Here is a 26,246-nt window from a genome sequence, read left to right as displayed (position 1 = left end):
CAATAACATTTTCATCCCATCATAATAATTTTCTTCTAGTTGATACCATATTTCGTATTTGTTTTGAATATGAATTTCCATTATATTATTGATATATTCGAATCAATTACATGAAATAAAATTGATACAATTCACCTGCTATAAATGTTCATGAAAACCATAACAAAAATGAAATGGTTATTTTCTCTCACAATTAGAAAAGGGATTATGTAAAATAATTATTGTTCTAAATTAATTATAACGGTAACGAAATTATAAATAATAATATAACAAATTACATAATTAATTCGAGATATATAATTAGAGAATTCTTAACTGAGCAAATATTAACAAAAAAGAAAAAATAAAAGAAAGAACAAAATAAAATACAAAGTAATAATAATTGTTCAATTCAATATTCATACATTTAATATGATACTATCAATTTTATTGTATCGAGTATATCAAAGTAAAATATGAAAATGAAGTGTTCAACATCTGAAATGAAACAATTTTTATTAATTCGAATTAAAATGATAATGTTTTTAGTTAAACAAATTACCGCTGTAAATCCTGCGTAGCAAGGAATGAACACACCAAAGATGTGAAACATGCATGCCGTTGAACTTCGTATCATAACGAGTAATAAAATCTTTTGTACTTTTAACGGTACAAAATACCATACGGAAATGTACCTGTCCAAGAAGAAGAGACATTTCTTTTTTTACTGTTACTGTAATTAATTTCACGAATAAAAATTCCAACTTACAATTCATGAAAAAATTCTTCGCTGTTGTCTATAAGTATTTGGCCACTATGATTACATAAAAACATAATCATCAAATGATTGGCAAAAATTATAAGAGAGATTAAAATTTCTAATTGATCCTTCTTAATTGTAATCGCATTTACTAGCTGTGAAAAAAAATTAATATACATTCAATACAATATCATTTTTAGATTGATTATATATTATGGTATATTTATTTATTATATATTTATACAATTTATACAAATTCGAAACGTCTCGTTTAATATGTTTCATGAATTAAAAGAAATTAAAAAAAAATTATACTGCCTTTCAAAATACAAGATGTCTCATTTTAATTTCTATTCGTACATTTATCTTTTGAATTATGCATTATTTAAAAAAAAATGTTGCATATAAAGTTTGTATTTCAAGAGATCTTTTTATGATGATTATGATGGTCATTGAAATCTCATCTAAGATCACATATTGTTTAAATTTTGCTTTATGGTCAGAAGATTGGAATAAATTATTAATACAAAGAGTATAGTTATTGACATAAATATTTTGTTAAAGTAACTATTTCATAGAATTTAAATATTTTTCAGAGTTATATAGATAAATTTTTTTAAAGAAAAGCCAATCATATGAAGGATTTCATAAGCGATGTTTCCCAAATTAACTGTGATACTTTTGAATAGTATGTCAATTAAGGAACAGAATAAATCATTGTATCGATGTGCACAGCTGTTGTACGTATAAAATATAAGGATTAATTTCTACTAATTAATAATAATAACTATCTAGAATAATAATGAATAATCTTGAATCATGTTTAAAAATCATAATTAGGGCAATAAATTCATTTTTGAATAGATTCTCATTAAATAAAACATATAAATTTTATTTTAAAAAAAAGCGCAAAACAGAAAATTTGGGAATTCGAAAAAGTCTTGGTCTAAGCAACTAAGAGTTAACAAAAGATATTTCTTTTTAAGCACAAATTTCGTATAAAATATTAGTTTAAGTAATTTAAACGATTAGATAATTTAAGAGATTAATTGTGATTAATATAAACAATATGAAATAAAACATCCGGTAATAATTAACTGAGAATTCTGACATCTGCAAATTCGTTTATTATTATCATGAACAACAAAGAAAAGATACTTACTCGATGCAGATTTACAGCCATTGAAATCACAAGTAAAAGAGTAGACATCAAAAACTGTTTTCCTGAATTATTTATTATGACATTGACGAGTCTTCCATTGCAACATGAAAGTCGCGAAGGAAATATTATATATAAGACAAGTATATGCGAGATTGATTTATAATATAATCAAATTTTAATTTACCAACTCGATAGCTTGATTATGAATATCCACTACGCGATAAAGCTCGGTGAGTTTCGAGTCAATTTGCTTCGATGAGAGATTAAATATAGTTAAATACGTAATAATCTTTCGTATTCGATGGCTAAAAACATGAGACTTATAAATAAACATTGCTTAAGAATGAACATTATTACAATTTTATTGTTTAAAATTGTTTTGTATATTTTTGTAGGTAAAAAAAGTACATTCTTTAAAACACTATAACTTTTTTAAAAATTGTGATGAGTTACTAATGAGTTACGTCTCCTTTTCTTTCTTCTTTTCTTTTTTTTTTTTTTAGAAAATTAAATGAAATAATTTGCTGTATATTGTATAAAAAAAATTGTATAAAAATTGCAATTTGTTAGAATCGAAAAAAAACATATATATATATATATATATATATTTAAAATTTCAATTCGCAGTGTTATTTCGTTAATATCTAACGAATAATAAAATCGAAATGAAAATTTATGCCAGAACAAAAGTTGCTTGAAGTAATCTCGGAACAGAATTTTACAAGATTTCTCGAATCGATTTTTGGAATATATTTGTCCGTATATTAACATTTAATGCATTTATTATCTAATATATAATAATAATATTAATCTGTATATTAATATTCTATATAAGGAGTAAGAAAAATATAATATTATATAATTAATAAAATAATATTAAATCTGTGAACTCAATTATAATCTCATGAACGTTAATTCATATTATAAAAAATGTTGCAATTATCGTAATTGTTAATAAGTATTATGCTATATGGATAACGATAATTTACTTACCTAATAATTTTAAACAACATGCCTGTATGATAACTATAAAATCCGATTATCGATTCGGTACATATTATAGATAATAATCCAAATGTAACAACAAACATAAAATCCAAGCATAAAATACAAAAATATGTATTCCGATTGACAGAAAATAATGTAATGTAACGAAGAATAAGTATGCGATATTGGTTCACAGGCATTATGAAATTCATTGTTATAAGATACAATAAGAATATATTAAATAATGTAATAGTTGAAAAAATCATACCTAAAAATTGGAAAAACCATTCAATAAATTATGTTTAAACTGAAATAATAATTAATATAATATTGAAAAAAAATTTCTGTTTTAAAAATGAAAAATATTCTGGTACTTTTGCTAAAAAATAACAAGTAAAGAATACAAATATTATAATTCAAAAATTATATATATATATAATGAAAAACTTGTATTAAAACTTATAAAATGAGTTCAATGAGTATTTTAGAATATTTAAGTTGTTGCGATGAGAAATATTATAAAAGAAATTTACATATTTCTTACGGAAAAGGAAATGGATCCTTTGACAAGAATCATTGATGTATTTCGTTCGTATCTGTGTTTCTATTGAATCTTGTACTATACTTTCCTCCATAGTGATATGATGAAATAAATGTTTTACCTATATCATAGGAAAAAAAGGTAACGTGAAAATAATATTTTTCCATAAGAAAGTCTAAATTAATTTTAATTTTTGCTCACCATAGGAAAAAATATTATAAAGCTTATATATCGTGACAATACTATTATAAATGGACAAGTCGTAGATAATATTAAAATACAGTTTCGTAAGGTAATTTCAGATCTTAAAAGTGACACGATCTAAAAATTTGTTAATCATAACACATTTGAAATATTAAATTTTATGATGATATAGTATTTCGATCGCATTTCTAAATATATCGTTATTATCAATTAATCGGCATTTTAAAATATGTTATAATGTTACAGTTTATTGTATAACAAAAATGAAAATAACAAAAAAACGTGAATATAACAAAAATTTTATATAAGAAGATAAAAATGTAGATATTCCTTATGTTCTTTTTATATATGTATACAAAATCAAGCCGAAAAATATATATAAGCGAATAAAATTTTTTTCGTTTCAGGCTTTTTGTCGAGAAAATTAAATTTTTTTGGAAGTGTAATTTCTTGAACCAATAAAATACAAATAAATTATGAAAGAAAATTCTGTTTCTGAAAATATGTAAAAATTGTAGAATTAAATTTTAAGTTTTTTTTTTTTTAAATGATATGTATATGTATATGTATGTTGATGAAGAACAATTCTATAATATTCGACTTTTGGACTTCCAGAATTCACTTCTTTCAAAAATTAATTTTTAAACAATATAAAATCATGCCGTGTGTCTGACCGATACTAACTGGACATTATATAATTTAAAATATGATAATTCTTGAATATTATAGAAATACGTTTTCGTACTTTCATATCACGCTAATACATATATATTACTCACAAATTTAAAATCATAATACATCATATCAATATATTAATATTTTATATAAATACAATAAATTTCATTACATATTATTTCAAGAAAGAGAACATTAATATACTACAATAAGTTTATTATTATTTAAATAAAAATATAATAAATTAAACAAAGAAAAATTATAAATTTTGTCACCTGAAATATTACATTTCCAAGATAGAGTGTCAATAATAATAATCTCTGAATCCATACATAGACTGAGTTATTGTACGGCCATAATCCTATGATTTTCAACATAATACGATAGGTATGATAGTGTTTGTCAAACACGTCCATATTTCTAGTCAAATATCGAATGTCATATAGAACTCGAAGAATCATTCGACTACACCTCGGTTTCATAAATTATTTACGCAATTATTTTTCTCTCTCGTATATTCATAGTGTCACTTTTTTACAATAGTAACAATATAATGTGCAGAAATTTGAGTAAATTACAATCGATCGATTTTACGCATACAGTCTGCAAGGAGATTTTCCATAATAGATATCGATTTCGAGAAAATTATAGTTTTTAAGCTTCTCGTTTGTATTATTAATCTTCATTGTCATTTTTTTTTATTTCTTTAGTTTCTTCTTTTTCATTTTTTCCTCTTTTGTTCCAAGTGTTGAGAGAGTAAAATTTTGTTACGATGAATAGTATCTTCCAGTCGCCTTACTAGAACACTTCTGTTCCACTTATACCGTTACTTTATTCAATTAGAATACTTCATATCGTTATTTCATTCAACAGTAACAAAATAACAACGAGAAACAATTGGAAGAGAACAATAGTAAAGGATGTATTTTGTTCGAACGATAATAATGTAAGAGAAAGTTTTACGTAATATCTTAAAATACTATATTATACTAATTATTGTCTAAAGTAATTTTTAAACACTGAACGCTGTATTAATATTATTTAAGTAATTATTTCAAACTATTTTGTAGAATGCAATTAATCATATTTAAGGAGCACTTTATTATTTTTAATTGAATTTTGAACGAAATCATGCACTATTGTAATTTATATAAAGTAATATGAAGCATATATATGAAATATTTTAATAAAATCCAATTTAATTTTATTAAAAATATACGATAGAAATTTTTACATATAAATTTTCTTTTATTAATCATATTATTTTCTTTTATTTTCTTTTATTAATCTCTGTTAATCTTTTATTATTAAAATTGAGAATTGATCACAAAATATATATTCCATGATTTTTCTCCGGATTGGTTTTTCCTCCAATCATTATTTTCCGTGAAAATGCAAACTAAAACGGGGTTAAAACGACCAATAGTCGCATTGGAGGGCGGTTTAAAGTGACTTTGTTCTTATATCTCCTAGATTAGTTAAGCTATTGAAAATAATAAACTGAAGAAGTAATCTTTGACTAATAAAATTAAAATTTAATTTGCATAATTAAAAGCAATAAAATTTTTCCTGTTCGAAAAAACATTAATATATTCCCGTTAGTTGTATTACATGATATATAAATACTTACAAAAACTGAAAATAAAAATTTACTTATTTATTTCCGATAATAAGAAAATAATTCATTATTTATTTCTTTAAAGATTTATAACCATGTTATTCGGTGAAGTTCCTCGCATGGAAATCTTTTTCCATTATTATCGATCCACTTATTATCGATCTTCACTAAACCTAAACAAAGGATAATATTACATGAAAAGACTGCCGTTTTCGAACAGAGTTAAGTAGATACTTACAATTATATATTTTTCACATACTGATTGAAATGGAAATCGATCCCAAGAATGACATATGGCTGATTCGATGGTAAGCAACATCATCCTAATTAGGAATAATCTATAATAAATATATGCTGCTTAATTTATGCAATACTAATTCAATTCAATCGATATTATTAGTTATTATCATGTCTCACCTAGTTGATCCTTCCAATTGAACTTGGAAGGAATTTCCCTCGCTGAAAGGAAGTCTACACTCTTGAATTGAGTCTAACATACTTGTTGCAATCACATTAGTATTCTGATCGTCAGATATAATCATCTACTGTGGCATTGTAAGAGATCTAGCTCTCTGCACTTATAATATTTCTACATATAGTTAAGAAAATATATCACCGCTTACAAGCGTCAGCTTATATATGTTTCGAAAAACATTCGACACATTTATATGTACATTAACGTATTTCCATTCCCTATTATCACTTATGCTTATGGTTTCTTTAGTGGACATAAAATAATAATCATATTATATGATTAATGATATAATTAAAATATAAATATTGAATTTCTCATTAATCTCATATCAGAATAAAAAAACATTGAATTCGAATCAGATAGACGTAAAGATTTTTTAATTGATGCATTGATCCGTGAAATTCAAAATGGCAGAACAATATTTGTTATAATTGTCTATTTCGAATATTCATTTCGGTACAAATATCGAAGTTTGTTGAATATAACATATATGAACAATAACGAATATGAAATGGTTATTTTCACTCGCAATTAAGAGAAATAAATATGCAAAATAATATTTGTTCTAAATTAATTATAACGGTAACGAAATTATAAATAATAATATAACAAATTACATAATTAATTCGAGATATATAATTACAGAATTCTTAACTGAGCAAATATTAACAAAAAAGAAAAAAAAAAAAGAAAAAACAAAATAAAGTAAAGAATAATAACAATTGTTTATTTCGTACATTTAATATGATAGTAACAATTTTATTGTGTCGAGTATATCAAAGTAAAATATGAAAATGAAGTGTTCAACATCTGAAATGAAACAATTTTTATTAATTCGAATTAAAATGATGATGTTTTTAAACAAATTACCGCTGTAAATCCTGCGTAACAAGGAATGAACACACCAAAGATGTGAAACATGCATGCCGTTGAACTTCGTATCATAACGAGTAATAAAATCTTTTGTACTTTTAATGGTACAAAATACCATACAGAAATATATCTGTCCAATGAAGAGACATTTTTTTTTTTTACTGTTACTGTAATTAATTTCACGAATAAAAATTCCAACTTACAATTCATGAAAAAATTCTTCACTGTTGTCTATAAGTATTTGGCCACTATGGTTGCACAAAAACATAATCATCAAATGATTGGCAAAAATTATAAGAGAGATTAAAATTTCTAATTGATCCTTCTTAATTGTAATCGCATTCACTAGCTGTGAAAAAAAATTAATACACATTCAATACAATATTATTTTTAGATTGATTACATATAATGGTATATTTATTTATTATGTATTTATAGAATATATACAAATTTGAAACGTCTCGTATAATATGTTTCATGAATTAAAAGAAATTAAAAAAAAATTATACTGCCTTTCAATATACAAGATGTTTCATTTTAATTTCTATTCGTACAATTATCTTTTGAATTATGCATTATTTAAAAAAAAAATGTTGCATATAAAGTTTGTATTTCAAGAGATCTTTTTATGATTATTATGTTGGTCATTGAAATCTCACCTAAGATCACATATTGTTTAAATTTTGCTTTATGGTCAGAAGATTGGAATAAATTATTAATACAAAGAGTATAGTTATTGACATAAATATTTTGTTAAAGTTACTATTTCATAGAATTTAAATTTTTTTCAGAGTTATATAGATAAATTTTTTTAGAGAAAAGCCAATCATATGAAGGATTTCATAAGCGATGTTTCCCAAATTAACTGTGATACTTTTGAATAGTATGTCAATTAAGGAACAGAATAAATCATTGTATTGATGTGCACAGCTGTTGTACGTATAGAATGTAAGGATTAATTTCTGCTAATTAATAATAATAAATATCTGGAATAATAATGAATAATCTTGAATGATGTTCAAAAATCAAAAATAATATGATAAATTCATTTTTGAATACGATTCTCACTAAATAAAACATATTTTTATTTTAAAAAATGCAGAAAATTTAAGAATTCGAAAAAGTCTTCATTTAAACGACTAAGAGTTAACAAGAGATATTTCTTTAGAAAAACACAAGTATCGTATAAAGTATTATTTTCAATAATTTAAACGATTTAAGAGATTAATTGTGATTAATATGAACAATATAAAATAAAACACCCGGTAATAATTAACTGAGAATTCTGACATCTTCAAATTCGTTTATTATTATTACGTAATAATGAAAAGATACTTACTCGATGCAGACTTACAGCCATTGAAATTACGAGTAAAAGAGCGGACATCATATACTGTTTTCCTGAATTATTTATCATGATATTGATAAGTCTTTCATTGTCACATGAAATTCACAAACGAAATATTATATATAACATAAGTATATGAGAGATTAATTTTTATTGATATCATATTTTAATTTACCAACTCGATTGCTTGATTATGTATATCCACTACGCGATAAAGCTCCGTGAGTTTCGTGTCAATTTGCTTCGATGAGAGATTAAATATAGTTAAATACGTAATAATCTCTCGTATTCGATGGCTAAAAATACGAGACTTGCAAATAAACATTGCTTAAGAAAAAACTTGATAATTTTACCGTTTAAAATTGTTTTATATTTATTTTTACGATCAGCCAACAAAGTATTGGTTTTTAAAATATTATAATTTTTTTTAATAATTGTACTTAACGACGTAAGTTTGTTTTTTTTCTTGGAAAAATTAGAAGGATTAATTTGTTATATAATATAGAAAAGAATTATATAAAACCTTTTCAATTTGAATTGAAAAAAAACAATGAAATATATTTAAAAAAATTTTTGTTTTTATTATATATATTAGACGTTTAATAAAAATTTAAAAAATGCATTTTGTAGATTTATCAGTATTTATATATATTTAAAATTTCAATTAGCAGCGTTATTTCGTTAATATGTAACGAATAATAAAATCTAAATGAAAATTTATGCCAAAACAAAAGTTGTTTGAAATCATATCACAAATATAAATCAAGACATATCGTATTTGGTTGTATATTAACACTTAATGCATATTATTTAGAGCACTGGGACAATCTATATATTAATCTTCTATATTAGAAGTAAGAAAAATATAATATTTCAAATAGTATTAAATTTATAAAAATTATGCTATTTTGCAATTAATTATAATATATTTTATGAATGTAAATCCATATTGTAAAAAATGTTGTAAATAAAGTAATTTAAAGTTAATATTTATTACATAATTTCATGCGAAATAAATATGATAATTTACTTACCTAATAATTTTAAACAACATGCCTGTATGATAACTATAAACTACAATTATCGATTCGGTACATATTATAGATAATAATCCAAATGTAACAACAAACATGACATCCAAGCATAAAATATAAAAATATATGTTTCGATTGACAGAAAATAATGTAATGTAACGAAGAATAAGTATACCATATTGGTTCACAGGCATTATGAAATTCATTGTTATAAAATACAATAAGGATATATTAAATAATGTAATTGTTGAAAAAATCACACCTAAAAATTGGAAAAACCTTTCAATAAATTATGTTTAAATTTAAATAATAATATAATATTAGCATTGAAAAAAAAAATTCCGATGCTTTTGTTAAAAAATAACAACTTTTCTAAAGATTACAAATATCATAGTTCTTAATATTGTATATATATATAAAATAAAAAATTTGTATTAAAACTTATAAATTCAACAATAAACAAATATTGTTAAACATTTGCGATGAAAGATATTATAAAAAAAATTTACATATTTCTTACGGAAATAGAAATCGATCTTTTGACAAGATTCATTGATGTATTTCGTCCGTATCTCTGTTTCTATTGAATCTTGTACTATATTTTCCTCCATACCGATATGATGAAATAAATGTTTTACCTACATCATAAAAACAAAGTAACATGAAAATAATATCTTTCCATAAAAAAATCTAAAATAATTTTAATTTTTGCTCACCATAGGAAAAAACATTATAAAGTTTATATACCGTAACAAAATTATTATAAGTGGACAAGTCGTAGACAATATTAAAATACAGTTTCGTAAGGTAATTTCAGATCTTAAAAGTGACACGATCTAAAAATTTGTTAATTAGAATACATTTGAAATATTAGATTTTATGATGATTATATAGTATTTCGATCGTGCTTTCATATATATTATCATTATTATCATTTTAATACATTTTTCATACATCATTTTTAATACATTATTATCTTTTAATCAAAAATAGAAATAAAATGGACATGTGACGATATTCATTTAAGCTGTATGTACAATAAATCGAGCCGAATAATGTACACAAGCGAATAAAAAAAAATTAGAATAAAATTCTTTTATTTCAAGCTTTTATTCGAGAAAATTGAATTCTTTGAAGTGTAATTGTTTAACCCTTAATTAGAGACAAATAAATTATAAATGAAAATTTTTTTATATGTAAAAGTATGCAAAAATTGTAGAATTAAATTTTAAGTCTTTTTCTTTTTAAATATATATATATATGTATATTAAAGATGAAGAACAATTCTATAATCTTCGATTTCTAGATTTCTAGAATTTTCGAAAATGAATTTTTAAACGAAATAAAGTTATGCCGTATGTATATATTATCTGGACACTTGGTATAACTTAGAATATGATAACTCTTGAATATTATACAAATATGTTTTCATACTTTAATATATAATTCACAAATTTAAAATCATAATACATCATATCAATATATTAATATTTCATGTAAATCAACAAATACATATTATTATTTCAAGAAAGAGAACATTAATATACTATGATAAGTTTATTATTTATTTAAATAAAAATATAACAAATTAAACAAAGAAAAATTTTGTCACCTGAAATATTACATTTCCAAGATAGAGTGTCAATAATAATAATCTTTGAATCCATGCGTAGACTGAGTTATTGTACGGCCATAATCCTATGATTTTCAACACAATATGATAGGTACGATAGTGTTTGTCAAACACGTCCATATTTCTAGTCAAATATCGACTGTCATATAGAACTCGAAGAATCATTCGACTATAGCTCAGTTTGATAAATTATTTATGCAATTATTTTTCTCTCTTACAATAGTAACAATATAATGTGAAGAAATTGGAGTAAATTACAATCGATCGATTTTACGCATACATTCTGCAAGGAGATTTTCCATAATAGATATTGATTTCGAGAAAATTATAGTTTTTAAATTTCTCGTTTGTATTATTAATCTTTATCGTCATTTTTTTTTTATTCCTTCAGTTTTTTCTTCTTCTGTTTCAAGTGTTGAGAGAATAAAATTTTGTTACGATGAATAGTATCTTCCAGTCGCTTTACTAGAAAACTTCTGTCCTAATTATACCGTTACTTTATTCAGTTAGAATACTTCATATCGTTATTTCATTCAACAGTAACAAAATAACAACGAGAAACAATTGGAAGAGAACAATAGTAAAGGATGTATTTTGCTCGAACGATAATAATGTAAGAGAAAGTTTTACGTAATATCTTAAAATACTATATTATACTAATTATTGTCTAAAATGTTAATTTTTAAACACTGAACGCTGTATTAATGTTATTTAAGTAATTATTTCAAACTATTTTGTAGAATGCAATTAATCATATTTAAGGAGCACTTTATTATTTTTAATTGAATTTTGAACGAAATTGTGCAGTATTGTAATTAACGTAAAGTGATATGAAGCATATATGAAATATTTTAATAAAATCCAATTTAATTTTATTAGAAATATACGATAGAAATTTTTACATATAAATTTTCTTTTATTAATCATATTATTTTCTTTTATTAATCTCTGTTAATCTTTCATTATTAAAATTGAGAATTGATCACAAAATATATATTCCCTGATTTTTCTCCGGATTGGTTTTTCCTCCAATCATTATTTTCCGTGAAAATGCAAACTAAAACGAGGTTAGAACGACCAATGGTCGCATTGGAGGGCGGTTTAAAGTGACTTTGTTCTTATATCTCGTAGATTAGTTAAGCTTTGAAAATAATAAACTGAAGAAGTAACGTTTGACTAATAAAATTAAAATTTAATTTGCACAATTAAAAGCAATAAAATTTTTCCTATTCGAAAAAACATTAATATATTCCCGTTAGTTGTATTACATGATATATAAATACTTACAAAAACTAAAAATAAAAATTTATTTATTTATTTCCGATAATAAGAAAATAATTCATTATTTATTTCTTTAAAGATTTATAACCATGTTATTCGGTAAAGTTTCTCGCATGGAAATCTTTTTCCATTATTGTCGATCCACTTATTATCGATCTTCACTAAACCTAAACAAAGGATAATATTACATGAAAGGACTACCGTTTTCGAACAGAGTTAAGTAGATACTTACAATTATATATTTTTCACATACTGATTGAAGTGGAAATCGATCCCAAGAATGACATATGGCTGATTCGATGGTAAGCAACATCATCCTAATTAGGAATAATCTATAATAAATATATGCTGCTTAATTTATGCAATACTAATTCAATTCAATCGATATTATTAGTTATTATCATGTCTCACCTAGTTGATCCTTCCAATTGAACTTGGAAGAAATTTCTGAAAGTCCTCGCTAAAAGAGAGTCTAAACTCTTGAGTTCAGTCTAACGCACTTGTTGCGACGAAATCGCATTCTGACCGTAGCATACAATGATCTACTATGACATTGTAGCTCTCTGCATTTATAATATTTCTATTTATAGTTAAGAAAATACATCACCGCTTATATATATTTCGAAAAGCATTCGACACATTTATATGTACATTAACGAACTTCCATCCCCTATTATCATTTATGCTTATGGTTTCTTTAGTGGACATAAAATAATAATCGTATTATATGATTAATGATATAATTAAAATATAAATATTGAATTTCTGTTGAATAATCTCATATCAGAATAAAAAACATTGAATTCGAATCAGATGGACGTAAAGATTTTTTAATTGATGCACTGATCTGTGAAATTCAAATTGACAGGACAATATTTATATTTATCTATTTCGAATATTCATTTTGGATATGGATTTCTGTTCTATGTTAATGATATATTTGAATAATTAAATGCTATGAAATAAAATAATTGATTTGATATAGCTGTTGATGGACCATGTCAATAATGAAACGGTTATTTTCTTCTAGAATTAGGAAATAAATATACGAAATAATAATAATTCTAGATTAATTATAATATCGAAATTATCAATAACAAATAATATCAGATAGTAATTACAGAAATTTTGATTACAGAAAATATTGACAAGAAACGAACAAATTAAAGAAGAAAAATGAAGTATAGAGTAATAATAATTGTTTATTTCAATACTACTATATTTAACATGTCATTATCAATCCTATTGTGTCGAGTACATCAAAGTGAAATATGAAAACGAGGTACTTAACATCTGAAACGAAACAATTTTTATTAATTTTGAATCAAAATGTTGATGACATTTATTATTAAACAAATTACCGATGTAAATCCTGCGTAGCATGGAAAGAACACTCCAAAGATGTGAAACATACATGTCGTCGAGCTTCTTGTCATGATCAGTAATAAAATCTTTTGTACTTTTAACGGTACGAAGTACCATACAGATATATATCTGTTCAATGAATGATATTTTTTTTTTTTTATTGTTACTGTAATTAATTTCACGAATAAAAACATTCGAACTTACAATTCGTGAAAAAATTCTTCATTGTTGTTTATAAATATCTGAGAATTGTGGTTATTTAAAAATACAACCACCAATTGATTGGCAAAAAAGATAAGAGAGATTAAAATTTCTAATTGATCCTTATTAGCTATAATCGCACTTACTAGCTGTTTAATATTAAAAAAATATTATATACGATTTCAATCAATTTTTAAATTAATTACATTTATTGAGTACATTTATTTATTAGATAATTATTCAATATATATAAATTCTGAGTCTCATTTAATACGTTTCATAACGTCAAAGTAATTCAAAAAAAATTGTATGCAAGATAATCTTTGCGTATGTCTCATTTTAATTTATATTCACACAATTATTTTCTATATTCTGCATTATTTAAAAAAAAAAATTGCACGTAAAACTTGTTTTCCAAGAAATTATCTTATGATGATCGTTAAATATGGTTAAATTGTTTCTTGAATCCATTGTCCCAATTACGTTGATCTATGAAAATCGTTCAAAATCACTTATAATCGTTAAAATTTTGCTTTATGGATTAGGAGATTCTTCTGATTGAAATAAATTATTAACGTGATGAATAATATAATTAATCTACGTAAATATTTTATCGAAGCTATTCCATGACATTTAAATTTTTTTTAAAATTACACGAATGAAAAAGTTTCGAGAAGAATCAATCATTGTATGAAGAATTGCATAAGTGATTGGCGCGATTAATTATGACATTTTTGAGAATATAGAATTGTTATTTACGTATAAAAGAAATCACTGTATTGATCTCTTCTTTAAAATATAAAATAATAGGAATAATCTTGAATAATGTTCAAAAATCGTAATTCAATTTGGACCATGATTCTCATTAAATAGAAACATATAATTTTATTTAAAAAAAGAAAAAAAAAATACAGAATAAAGATGATTTGAAAAAGTCTAGATAAATCGAAGTGCTATCAAAACATATTTCTTCTCGAATATACAAGTTTTGTATAAAATATTATTTTGAATAATACATAATTTATAAGATTAATTGTGTGAATAAATTGAAATAAAACACACGGTATAACTGGGAATTCTGACATTCGTTTATTATTATCATGAACAACAAAGAAAAGATACTTACTCGATGCAGATTTACAGCCATTGAAATTACAATTAGAAGAGAAGGTATCATGAACTGTTTTCCTAAATTATTTATCACGATACTGATAAATCTTCACATGAAAGTCGCGAACAAAATATTATATATAAGACAAGTATATGCGAGGTTGATTTATAATACAATCAAATTTTAATTTACCAACTCGATAGCTTGATTATGGATATCCACCACGCGATAAAGCTCCGTGAGTTTCGAGTCGATTTGCTTCGATGAGAGATTAAACATAGTTAAATACTTAATAATCTTTTGTATTCGATGGCTGAAACATTTTAAAATAAACACTGTTTAAGAAAGAACTTTATAAATTATTGTTTTGTATATATTTGTTTGATTGGTTGATCAAGAAAATACACTCTTTAGAACACGATAACGTTTTTAAAAATTGTAAGTTAAGTTTCTTTTTTATTTTTGGAAATTTTAATTTCTGGATTAATCTGCTGTATGTATAATATGTAAAAAAATTTCTACAAAAATTGTACTATATATTAAGACATTAATGCTTAACACTAACATTAACACATACTGAATATTGATATTCTATATAAGAAGTAAGGAAAATATTTCAAATAGTAATAAATTTATGAAGATTATGCGATCTCAGAATTAATTATAATCTTATGAATTCATATTGTAAGATATGTTATATAAATACAACAATTGTTAATATCTATTATATAATAAGTATTATGCGAGATGAATATATGATAATTTTACTTACCTAATAATTTTGAACAATATGCCTACGTGATAACTACAAAGTCCGATTATCGATTCCGTACATATTATAGATAATAATCCAAATGTGACAACAAATAAAAAATCCAAGCATAAAATATAAAAATATACGGTTCGATTGACAGAAAATAATGTAAAATAATGAAGGACACGTGTATGAAATTCGTTCAAAGGCATTGTGAAATCCGATGTTATAAGATACAATAAAAACATACCGTACGATATAACAGTTCCATAAGTTACCCCTAAAATTTAAAAAATCATTCAATGTAGCTTATGCTCAAATTGAAATATTTATATAATATTATCGTTGAAAATTTGATATTTTTGTTAAAAAATAACGAGCAAAGATTATAGCTATATATATATATGTAATAAAGAATTAAATATAATAGAAATATTTTGGAACATTTAATTATATCTTGAATGATGAACGGTAATATTATATATTTATATCATCAATGAAATTTATATATTTCTTACGCAAAAGTATTTCGATCATGTGACAAGAATCAGCGATGTATTTCGTTTGTATCCGTCTTTCTATTGAATCTCGTATTATACTTTCCTCCATACTCATATGATGAAATAAATATTTTAGCTATGTCATAAAAAAAAAAAAGTAACATGAAAACAATATTTTTTCATGAAAAGGTCTGAAATAATTTTAATTTTTACTCACCATAGGAAAAAATATTATAAAACTTACGTATCGTAACAAAACTATTATAAATGGACAAGTCGTAGACAATATTAGAATACAATTTCGTAAGGTAATTTCGGATCTTAAAAGTGACACAATCTAAAAATTTGTTAGAATAGGTTTAAATTATTGGATTTTATAATGATTATACAGTATTTCAATCGCGTTTATAAATACATTATCGTTATTATCATTTAATAGGTTTTAAAATATGTTATAATGTTACGGTTGATCGTAGAACAAAAATATATTCAAAAATTGCAAGCAAAAATAGAGATGTGGAGATAAAAACATTGATTTTAATATATTCTTTATAAATAATGAAAGAAAATTCTTCTATATCTGAAATTATGCAAAAATTGTAGAATTAAATTTTAAGTCTTCTTCTTTTTAAATGATATAAAATTGTATTATTGTATATATTTGGAGGAAAAGCATATTATTCACAAACTAAATCATAATACATGGTATCAACACATTATTATTTCATACAAATACAATAAATATACATTATTGTTTCAAGAAAGAGAACATTAATGTGCTGAACTAAATAGACAATATCCTATGAACTATTTAAGCAAAAATACAACGAATTACAGAAAGAAAAATGATAATTTTCGTCACCTGAAATATTACATTTCCAAGATAGAGTGTCAATAATAATAATCTCTGAATCCATACATAGACTGAGTTATTATACGGCCATAATCCTACGATTTTCAACACAGTACGATAGGTATGATAGTGTTTGTCGAATACGTCCATATTTCTAGTCAGATATCGACTGTCGTATAGAACTCGAAGAATCATTCGACTACACCTCGCCTCGATATATTATTTACACGAGTATTTTTGTATCTAGTATTTTTATAGTGTTATTCTTTTACAGTGGTAACAATTTAATGTGCAGTAATTGCAGTAAATTACGATCGATCGATTTTATGCATATTTTCTGCAAGGAGATTTTTCATAATAGGTATTGATTTCGAGAAAATTATAGCTTTCAAGTTTCTCGTTTATATTATGAATTTTTATTGTCGTTTTTTTTTTTTTTATTCTTCAGTCTTTTCTTTACTTTTTCTTCTCTTGTTCTAAGCGTTGAGAGAATGAAAGTTTGTTACGATGAATAGTATTTTTCGTAATAGTTACTCTACAAGAAAACTTCTTTTTTACTTATATCGTTACATTCAGTTACGAATACTTTATATCAATATTTCATTCAATGGGAGTAACAAGAAGATATTGCAAGAAGATATCAATAAAGAAGGTTTGTTCGAATGGTAATAAAATGGTAAGAAAAAGATTAACTTCAACTAATTATTGCTTGTAGTAATTTTTATATGTTGTACATTATGCTTATGTTTTAAAAATAATTATTATTTCAAATACTTATAATTATTCGTTATTAATTATTAATACTTGAACGAATTTTTATATTTTATATTTACTTTGATTTTGAATGATTGTACACTACTGTAATTTATATAATGTAACTTGAAATATACTATGAAATATTTCAATAAAACCCAATATAATTTTATTAGGATAATGCATGATAGAAAACATGTCTATTTTTTTATAATCTTTTATTATAAAAATTGAGGATTGATCATAAAATAAATATCTTAAAATCAATTGAGAATATGAATGATAAATATTGATTATATAATTTTATAATTATGAATGTAAATTTATAACAAGAAACAAATAAATTTGTAGGACAAGTTGGAAAAAAGTTTATAAAATTTTTAAAATAGTTTAATAAAAGTTTCAAGCGGAAAAATACGAATTAATTGCATCGAATAGAAAGAAATACAACTATTTATTTTTTAGTTAATTGTTTAATTTTTAAAGGCGCAAAGAAAGAAATTTTTGACATTTTAGTGTTTTTTAGTATTATAAATTGTAAATATAAACTATCAAGCATATAAAATAGAAATATCAAGAAAAAAAAATTTTTTTAAAGAATTCATTTCTAATCATTAAATATCTGAGAAAAATTTTTTAATCTTCTGAATTTTGAAAAAACCTTTTTGAATTTCTACTAAAAATCTTCAATATATTACACGAAAATGAATCATATACAGAAAAATTTTGATTTTTCAATTCTTAAAATTTGGAATTGATAATCTCGGAAACATCTATTGTGAAACAACATACCATCATTGTTAAACTATAGAGAATTTTAATATAATACAATATTTTGATATTTTGATATCATGCAATATATGTATATTATTAAAAACGAAAATTATTAATTATATATCGAATTATAACAAATTCCAGGATAGTAGCATTATATGACATTATATATAAATGTCGTATGTTTTATATTGTGTGAAGGAATAGTGGTTTAATTATTTTTTTAACTGTTTACGATTAATTGATCACTGATTATAATAATTTTAATTCTGTACTTTCATCTATCTGATCTAAATTCTATTTTTTTTCTAACTGATCTGATCTAGAAGGCTGTCGCGGATCTTGGCTTTTTCTCCAATCATTATTATGAAACGCCAACTAGGAGGGGATTGGAGCAACCAATAGTCGCATTGGAGGGCGGTTTCGAAGAATAGATCTTTGCGAAGTGGCGCATGCGCGGTTAAATTGCAAAGCAGGCTAGGCGCGCAAGTGTGACTCGTAAAATGGCTATTACTCTCATATCTCTGAGAATTTTTTGATTGAGAATTTGAAAACCGTTAGAAAATTATATCTGCTCGTAAATTACTGCTAGATTATTAAAAATTGTAAGCTGAAGAAGTAAATTTTGAATAATAAATCAAAATTTAATATACATAATTAATTTCGTTTTAGAAAAACATAATATAGTTATATTACATACTTGCAATCATATTCTATATTCTTCTATATTATATTAAATTGAAACAGGAATTATATTTAAAAGGATGTTAATACGTGGTTACGTTTGTTATATTTTCTTCGTTACTCTTCAATTTATACGTGTGTGCCATTTCGAAAACTATGCCACATTGTTATTATTCTCGTTTTGTGCGTTATCTAATAATAAGTATATTAAAGAAATTAAAAGTATAATATTCTAATTTACAAAATATTTTCCTTTATAAAATGCTTTTTTGCAAAATTTTTGAAATTTGTGACCGATCAATTCTATAATCCGTTTTTATTATTTACATTGAAACAATTATTTCTTATACATTTAACTTTGTCCAGTTCCTTTGCATTCGAGAAATGACTCTCATGCACCATTTGGATTCAAACGAGACATAATAAAACATTTATTTATGTTTAATTTTTTTTAGAATATCGCTTCATGAATAGATTCCTAAGCTTTTTACGTATAATCTTATGAAATGTGGAATAATATACTCTCAAGTAACTAGATTTTCTTATCTCAAATTAGATCGTGGATCGGATTGCATCTTCGGCATTAATAAGCCCAAGTTTGACAATTATGGAATATTATTTTCAAAGTTTTTGAGTTTTGTAAGCATAGAATACAATATGATTCGATTTTTCGTTATTGAACGACGAAATTACTTTTATTTATTATAAAGAAGAGAGAGAAAGCAATGATGAAGATAGAGATGAAGAGATGTAAAAAAAAAAAAGCGAAAAATAAAAATAATATACGAATGTGAAAGCATAAGTTACAAGAGTTAAAAAAGATTACTCTCAACGAAATAAGAAAGGCATTTTATTGTGATACTTGTCCTGACAAATCGAGGATGCTTTATAAATTATCACACAAAACAACACGAATATAGTATAGTTTAATATTCAACAAATTTTCCTTCTTTATATGCAAAGATGCATAAAATATTAAAATATAAAAGTTTTATACGTTAATTTGTGTGAAATCATTTTAGGTTTTCCGCGAGAAACTCATCGAAGATCGAAAAAGGCTTCGAGTGTAATCGGTTAAATGTGCATCATTCGAACCACTGCGCAGCTAATTCCGCGCATGCTCTTTGGAGGGGAGTGATTCAGGATTGGTCTTATCTCTCAACAAATGACTCCTCTCGAGCTCTACTCTTGACAAGTTTGAAGAGAGGGAAAGAAGAGTCGAGGCGCAATCGTAATAGTTTTACCCTAGTCGAACGTACTAATTGAAACATAGTGTGAAACGTAGTTAAAGTTAATAGACTTTTAGTGGAGTCATTTTAGACAGATCTTAGAAAAATAGAGTTCGCACAACTAGAATCTTGATGCTGGTACTAATACTTGATACTTAATAAACTTGTTTATTTTTTCAATTTGAAACAGTTTCTTGAATTAGTTATTAAAAAAAACTTAATTGGTACTTCATCAGCTAAGTCAATTCCAAAAGATTTACAGAAAGTGCCAACAACATTCGAATGTTTAAAATGAAATTAATCTTCATAAATAATAATCAGAACAAGCGATTTATAATAATTACATTTAAAGAAATCAATGAACAATAATGGAACAAGGATTCTTGATTGCTATTCATTGATTACTGAATTGAGCTCACTTTCGAATATTCATTCTTTGACTGTATCCAAGGACCGAATGTTAAAACGTGAACGACTTTGGATATTGCACAAATGTAGTGCCTGCACTTATGAAATGTATAATCGTTTTATTATAAGCTCTGAGTGAACGAATGATGGTACTTTAACTCTTTGTCGCTGTGTGATTCTGAACTGTATTTTGACTGAAATCTATCTGTCTTTTCGTGAAAATACAGGGAAGGGTTGGACTGTTTCGAAGGATGGATCCTCGCAGTGCGTGGAGATCAGGATCTTTGGACTCGTTTCCATGATGCATAGCGTGCAAATGTGACTTGTAAGATGGCCACTGCTGCTGTGGTGTCTTTGCTTAAATCGAGATCTGGAAAACTATGCTCGCTCATAAATTAATGTTAGACTATTGGAGGTATTCGAACTGTTGAAAATAAAGGGCAGAACCGATTACTTCACAAGCTCTGTTGTCTTCAATTGGCTAATAATTAATTATTTTGTAATCGATTATTTAATGCAATCGATCGATAAAGTTTATAAAGTTCTTCGTGATTATTGCCAAGTGCTGTGCGATTCGGATGAATATTATTGTTGATGTTTGCTCTAGCTGTTTTTATTTTATGAGTTTAAAAGTTTTTATTTCGCGTAATACATTTACAAGATGTTTGAGATGCGAGTTTTATTAAAAACAAATTACACTAGAAATAAATAAGTAACTTGTTCTAGGGATTTTCTATGTAAAATTATGTAAAAAATATATATGCTTCTAAAGAAATGTATAGTTTCAAAATGTATAGTATAACCAAAAATGTAATAGTTTCATGATTAATAATTAATGATCACAACTTCTGATTCCTTTCTTATTCGTTAATCAACGATTATCAATTATTTAGTGATCAATAGTTACGATTAATAATTGGATTTTATATTATAATCGTAATTTTCAATCATTAATCAGATTTTACTCAAGTTGTATACAAAAATATTGAAGATTTTATTTATAAACAATCGAGACAAAACAAGACACGTAGAATGAAGTATATGTATATAGTCAATAATATAATTTTATATCAATTCATTTGCTCTATTTAATAAAAAATTTGAATTGCTTATAATTTAATAAATAAATTTCAATTGATATTATTGTTCTAAATCTTCATTTCAAATTTTAAAAGTTTTCTCGATTAAATTTCTTAAAATCTTTATCACTATGAGTCAGTATTTTATGAATGTGTGATATATATATAATATTAGCTAACAATACGTGCAAAATATTTCATTATATCTGTATGTAGATATGAAATAATCTGTTATATGAAATTTTATAATTAACATTAATTCCTATTTTTCATAATCCATTTGATAGAATTATAATAGAATATTTATAAAATCTTTTGCATGTACTGTTAAAATTTATTATCGACATAGATTCGATGTATCGAAGAAATTATTCTACAAATTATTTCGATTAACACGCCATCATATTCCAGTTAATTCAAGGGTGTCTAACGTTAGAAGAAAATCAACGTCAATATTATCATTTAACAAAACGTACAATCTCACTTTTTCTTTAAATTTTTTTGCAATTATCTTGAATGATAAATTGTATTTGTTAAATGTAATAACAACAACCATTTAAAAATCCACGTATACGATAAAGGCATGTCAAATGAATTACAAAACTACATTATTCATCTCGACAGCTGTTGCTTGACGAATACAATAATAGATATTAACATGGCATCACATCTTAAACGAGATATTTTCAATATATGAAATTGTATATTTTATTATCACAGTAAGCGTCGTGGCATACTTTATTTCGATATTGTTTTAAAAGTTTTTTCCCCCCTTGTCATTTAATTTTTATTCATTCATTCAACATTTGTTTCTTCTTTTAAAATGTCCTCGTTTTCCTCGATCACCGATCCACGTGGCCTCCGTGGCGCAATCGGCTAGCGCGTTCGGCTGTTAACCGAAAGGTTGGTGGTTCGAGCCCACCCGGGGGCGGATTTACTTTTTACGAAGGGAGAGACTCGAGATAAAGATGGAAACGTGGATAAATGGCGCCCCTCTTTTGATTGACGATACTTGTCACAATTTTTCGAATCCCATCAAGGCCTCTTCTGTTCACAATATCAAGATACGATTAAATCACTGTAAATTTCAACAAATTTGCCGGTGCAAGAACTTTCGAAGGTCGTTGAATTAAAAATTGATATTGTATTGATATTAAAAAATTTGTATACGATTCGTGGTTTGGAAAAAAAAAAAAATAACTAGTTAAAATTTTGAATAAAGTTACTTTAAGTCACAATTTTATTTAAAATATTTGAGCAACGTTAATTTAATACTTTGAATTAAAATAATAATAATAATATTATTATTATTATTTAACTGTTAAAATTTTTTCACATATCTGTTGAACACAATAGCAAATATAAGATAAATCTTTGTCTCGGTTCATTTTGTGCTACTTGAAATATAATATAAGATATTTATCGATAAATACAATTAGTTGTTTTTGAATATACGCGTAAAAAGTAGTTACAATTTGCTGTTTAAATTGCAATTTTAAAATTGAAATATATTTAAGTAAATTTTAACACGATATTCCTTCACTTTTTGAATATTGTTTGCTAGAATTTCTTTGTATTATGTAAAAATTAACACGAGTTCTTGCTGGAATGCATTGAAAACACAATTGCATCGTATCTAATTCAGACTGTAAAACTCAATATATCTTTTTTATTACTTTTATTATCTAATTGAAACAAAATTAAAATGAAAAAATAAAAATAGATTGGACATTTTTAAAATCATATATGTTTGTTTATTTATAAATTGAAAAGCTATAATCGAAATACTATATGATAAATAAATAAAGTTAAAATTTTTTCATAATCAGTTAGAGAATGATATTTCTATAAAGATATTATATTAACTATCGATTTAATTGAATTTTATTTCATAAATTTTCACGAAATTCCTTTTAAAAATTTCCTTTGTGAATGCTGGTAAATGTGAAATTTTGTATGTCTCTTATAATAAATTCAGAAATATCATTAAAGATGATGCTTTCTCAGGGAACAATTTTGATTGAATTATCCATGATTATGAAAAAAATGAATAATATTCAGTTAATAATTTAAGTGCAAAATTTTTACCTCTTTTTCTAATTCTTCCTTTTTCCTTCATTTGTAACATTTATAACATTTCTAAAAAAAATTTTATCCTATTTTTGATTTTTCTAATCCAAAAAAATACACCACTTCTTTAGAAATAAGTTATGCATTATAATTTCTTTTAAGAGTTCATTCATTATAATTTCTAGAAAGAATTAAGGCACAAATTGTAACGTTTGGAACAAACCCGTTTCATAAGATCCAACAAATCTCTCTTTTTAATCATTTTCTAATTGATAATTAGCTCATAAGAAGTTCAACACTTGTGGCGAAGATGATGGCAAAAGGAACACATATATTTTCAACAAAGATATAATAATAATAGAGTAAGAAAATAATAAAGGAGATATTAATCAGCACCTTCTCTACAATGAAATTTAAGCAGAATTGTGGCTTTACATCCTAATATCAATGGTAGAGTGGCAATAATGATGACAATCATTGTCAAAATTATCAAACAATGATCACAAAGATTTTGATATTTTCTATGAATATATATACATATGGATTCAATGTATAGATCAACATTATAATTCTTTATCAGTGAGGTATGTGTTATAAACTTTAATATTAATTATTTCAATTAATTGTACATCAAATCATTACTCAATATTGCATTCAAGATGAGCAAACAATAAAGTAATCTCTGTCTCATAAATTAACTGTAATAATCATTACAGTTATCAGCTGACAAGTAAAATGCTCTTGAAAAAATAAATCAAATTTTTTTTGATTATATTTTATTAAGAATCTAAAAGATATACAAAATGTTCTATATATACAAATAAAACATTTTCTATTTGTTCTCAATTTGTATAATGAATAATTTCAAATATATATATGTGGGAATGTGAAATATAATAAGAAAAGGAAAAAGCTTATATCTAATTTTTTGATTAAATCATTGTACAATTAATATATATAGCTATATTATATAATTGTCAGATCTTTTCTTGTCCACTGATTTTTCGATTTTCCAGCTATCATTTCATAAGATTGTCAACTTTCACTAATATCATAGTATCAAGCTTTAGTACATTGATTCGCCATTTGCTGCAATACTAAAATTATTTTCATAAATTTTAATTCCACTTGCTGGAACTTAGCTGAAACTCTATTCTGTCTCGAAATATTATTTTATATAATATTTTTATATAATTATATTTATATAAACAGTTAAAAAATGCTAAGTCAGTTATCAAATCTACGACAAGTTTGTTTTACATCGAAATAAAATAAAAAGGCAAATGTAGGCAGGAGAGGCACTTTTTTTTTTTTTATATAAAGTATTCCATAGTTCATTTCACAGATATTGAATTAACTTATTGCAGATTCTTGTAATTTTGACAATATACAGAATTTTATTTCAAGATTGAAGCTACTCCCATCTGTGTTATAAATTATAAATTCCCTTGATTGAAATGATAGTTGAAATCATAGATGAACAAAATTGTTTTAATTTTATTGGGATCTTTTTCATCTTTTTTTCCTCTCGTAACAAAGTCAACAGAGGAGAGAAGACATTTATCATGCACTTATCACGTTATAGTCAAACGCATGCATATAGAAATCTTTTACTCGTAGCGAACGCTATCAGAACTATACTGTTCATAACGGCTGAGAAAAGAAGTCAAACAGCTTCTGAAATTAACCATCGCCTCTCGACGATTGGGTAAAGAAAAGATTCGATATTTATGTTTAAATATTTAAAATTTTTGATAAAATGATTTCCTGGCATTAAAATATATTATTCAATTTTATAAATGATAATTGTATTTTTAGAATTTCATCGAAGTTCATCTTGAAAACATAATAAGAAAGAATAAAGATAAAGCTGAAAAAAAAGCCCATCGGCGATT

At 24.5% G+C, this 26,246-nt stretch overlaps 3 protein-coding genes and 1 non-coding gene across 7 annotated transcripts; 1 reads left to right on the top strand and 3 right to left on the bottom strand.

The window, feature by feature from the left end:
- Nucleotides 1–316: 316 nt before the first annotated feature.
- Nucleotides 317–4,807, bottom strand: LOC100863934 (uncharacterized). Of its 3 annotated transcripts, none has more exons than XM_086913211.1 (9): nt 4,584–4,807; nt 3,631–3,750; nt 3,433–3,550; nt 2,895–3,156; nt 2,090–2,206; nt 1,898–1,992; nt 749–890; nt 542–674; nt 317–477 (listed from the first exon to the last, which is right to left on the bottom strand). In XM_086913211.1, the coding sequence occupies exons 1-9, from the start codon at nt 4,788–4,790 to the stop codon at nt 427–429; spliced, it is 1,245 nt and encodes a 414-aa protein (XP_086769337.1). In that variant the 5' UTR covers nt 4,791–4,807; the 3' UTR covers nt 317–426. The 3 variants fall into 3 exon arrangements, with proteins under 3 accessions (XP_086769337.1, XP_086769330.1, XP_086769342.1); XM_086913204.1 differs by having other exon boundaries at nt 749–894; nt 1,902–1,992; XM_086913216.1 differs by lacking the exon at nt 1,898–1,992 and having other exon boundaries at nt 749–894; nt 2,086–2,206.
- Nucleotides 4,808–7,108: 2,301 nt separating this feature from the next.
- On the bottom strand, nt 7,109–11,443 carry LOC100864051 (uncharacterized). Of its 2 annotated transcripts, XM_031917433.2 has the most exons (9): nt 11,269–11,443; nt 10,373–10,492; nt 10,177–10,294; nt 9,657–9,918; nt 8,802–8,918; nt 8,614–8,704; nt 7,478–7,623; nt 7,272–7,404; nt 7,109–7,211 (listed from the first exon to the last, which is right to left on the bottom strand). In XM_031917433.2, the coding sequence occupies exons 1-9, from the start codon at nt 11,407–11,409 to the stop codon at nt 7,161–7,163; spliced, it is 1,179 nt and encodes a 392-aa protein (XP_031773293.2). In that variant the 5' UTR covers nt 11,410–11,443; the 3' UTR covers nt 7,109–7,160. The 2 variants fall into 2 exon arrangements, with proteins under 2 accessions (XP_031773293.2, XP_086769312.1); XM_086913186.1 differs by lacking the exon at nt 8,614–8,704 and having other exon boundaries at nt 8,798–8,918.
- Nucleotides 11,444–13,715: 2,272 nt separating this feature from the next.
- LOC116414636 (uncharacterized) lies at nt 13,716–17,510 on the bottom strand. Its single transcript, XM_086913161.1, has 9 exons — nt 17,364–17,510; nt 16,719–16,838; nt 16,520–16,637; nt 16,020–16,281; nt 15,444–15,560; nt 15,263–15,353; nt 14,140–14,285; nt 13,932–14,064; nt 13,716–13,863 (listed from the first exon to the last, which is right to left on the bottom strand). The coding sequence occupies exons 1-9, from the start codon at nt 17,502–17,504 to the stop codon at nt 13,813–13,815; spliced, it is 1,179 nt and encodes a 392-aa protein (XP_086769287.1). The 5' UTR covers nt 17,505–17,510; the 3' UTR covers nt 13,716–13,812.
- Nucleotides 17,511–23,138: 5,628 nt separating this feature from the next.
- On the top strand, nt 23,139–23,212 carry TRNAN-GUU (transfer RNA asparagine (anticodon GUU)). Its single transcript has one exon. It is a non-coding gene; the product is annotated as a tRNA-Asn (tRNA).
- The last annotated feature ends 3,034 nt before the right edge of the window (nt 23,213–26,246 follow it).

The sequence above is a fragment of the Apis florea genome, unplaced genomic scaffold, assembly GCF_048593485.1.
Source record: "Apis florea isolate Af1SG1 unplaced genomic scaffold, ASM4859348v1 contig_1794_pilon, whole genome shotgun sequence".
In the NCBI taxonomy this organism is placed as follows: domain Eukaryota; kingdom Metazoa; phylum Arthropoda; class Insecta; order Hymenoptera; family Apidae; genus Apis; species Apis florea.
The sequence above is the reverse complement of the archived record's forward strand: the minus strand, read 5'-3'. Positions and strand labels throughout refer to the sequence as shown.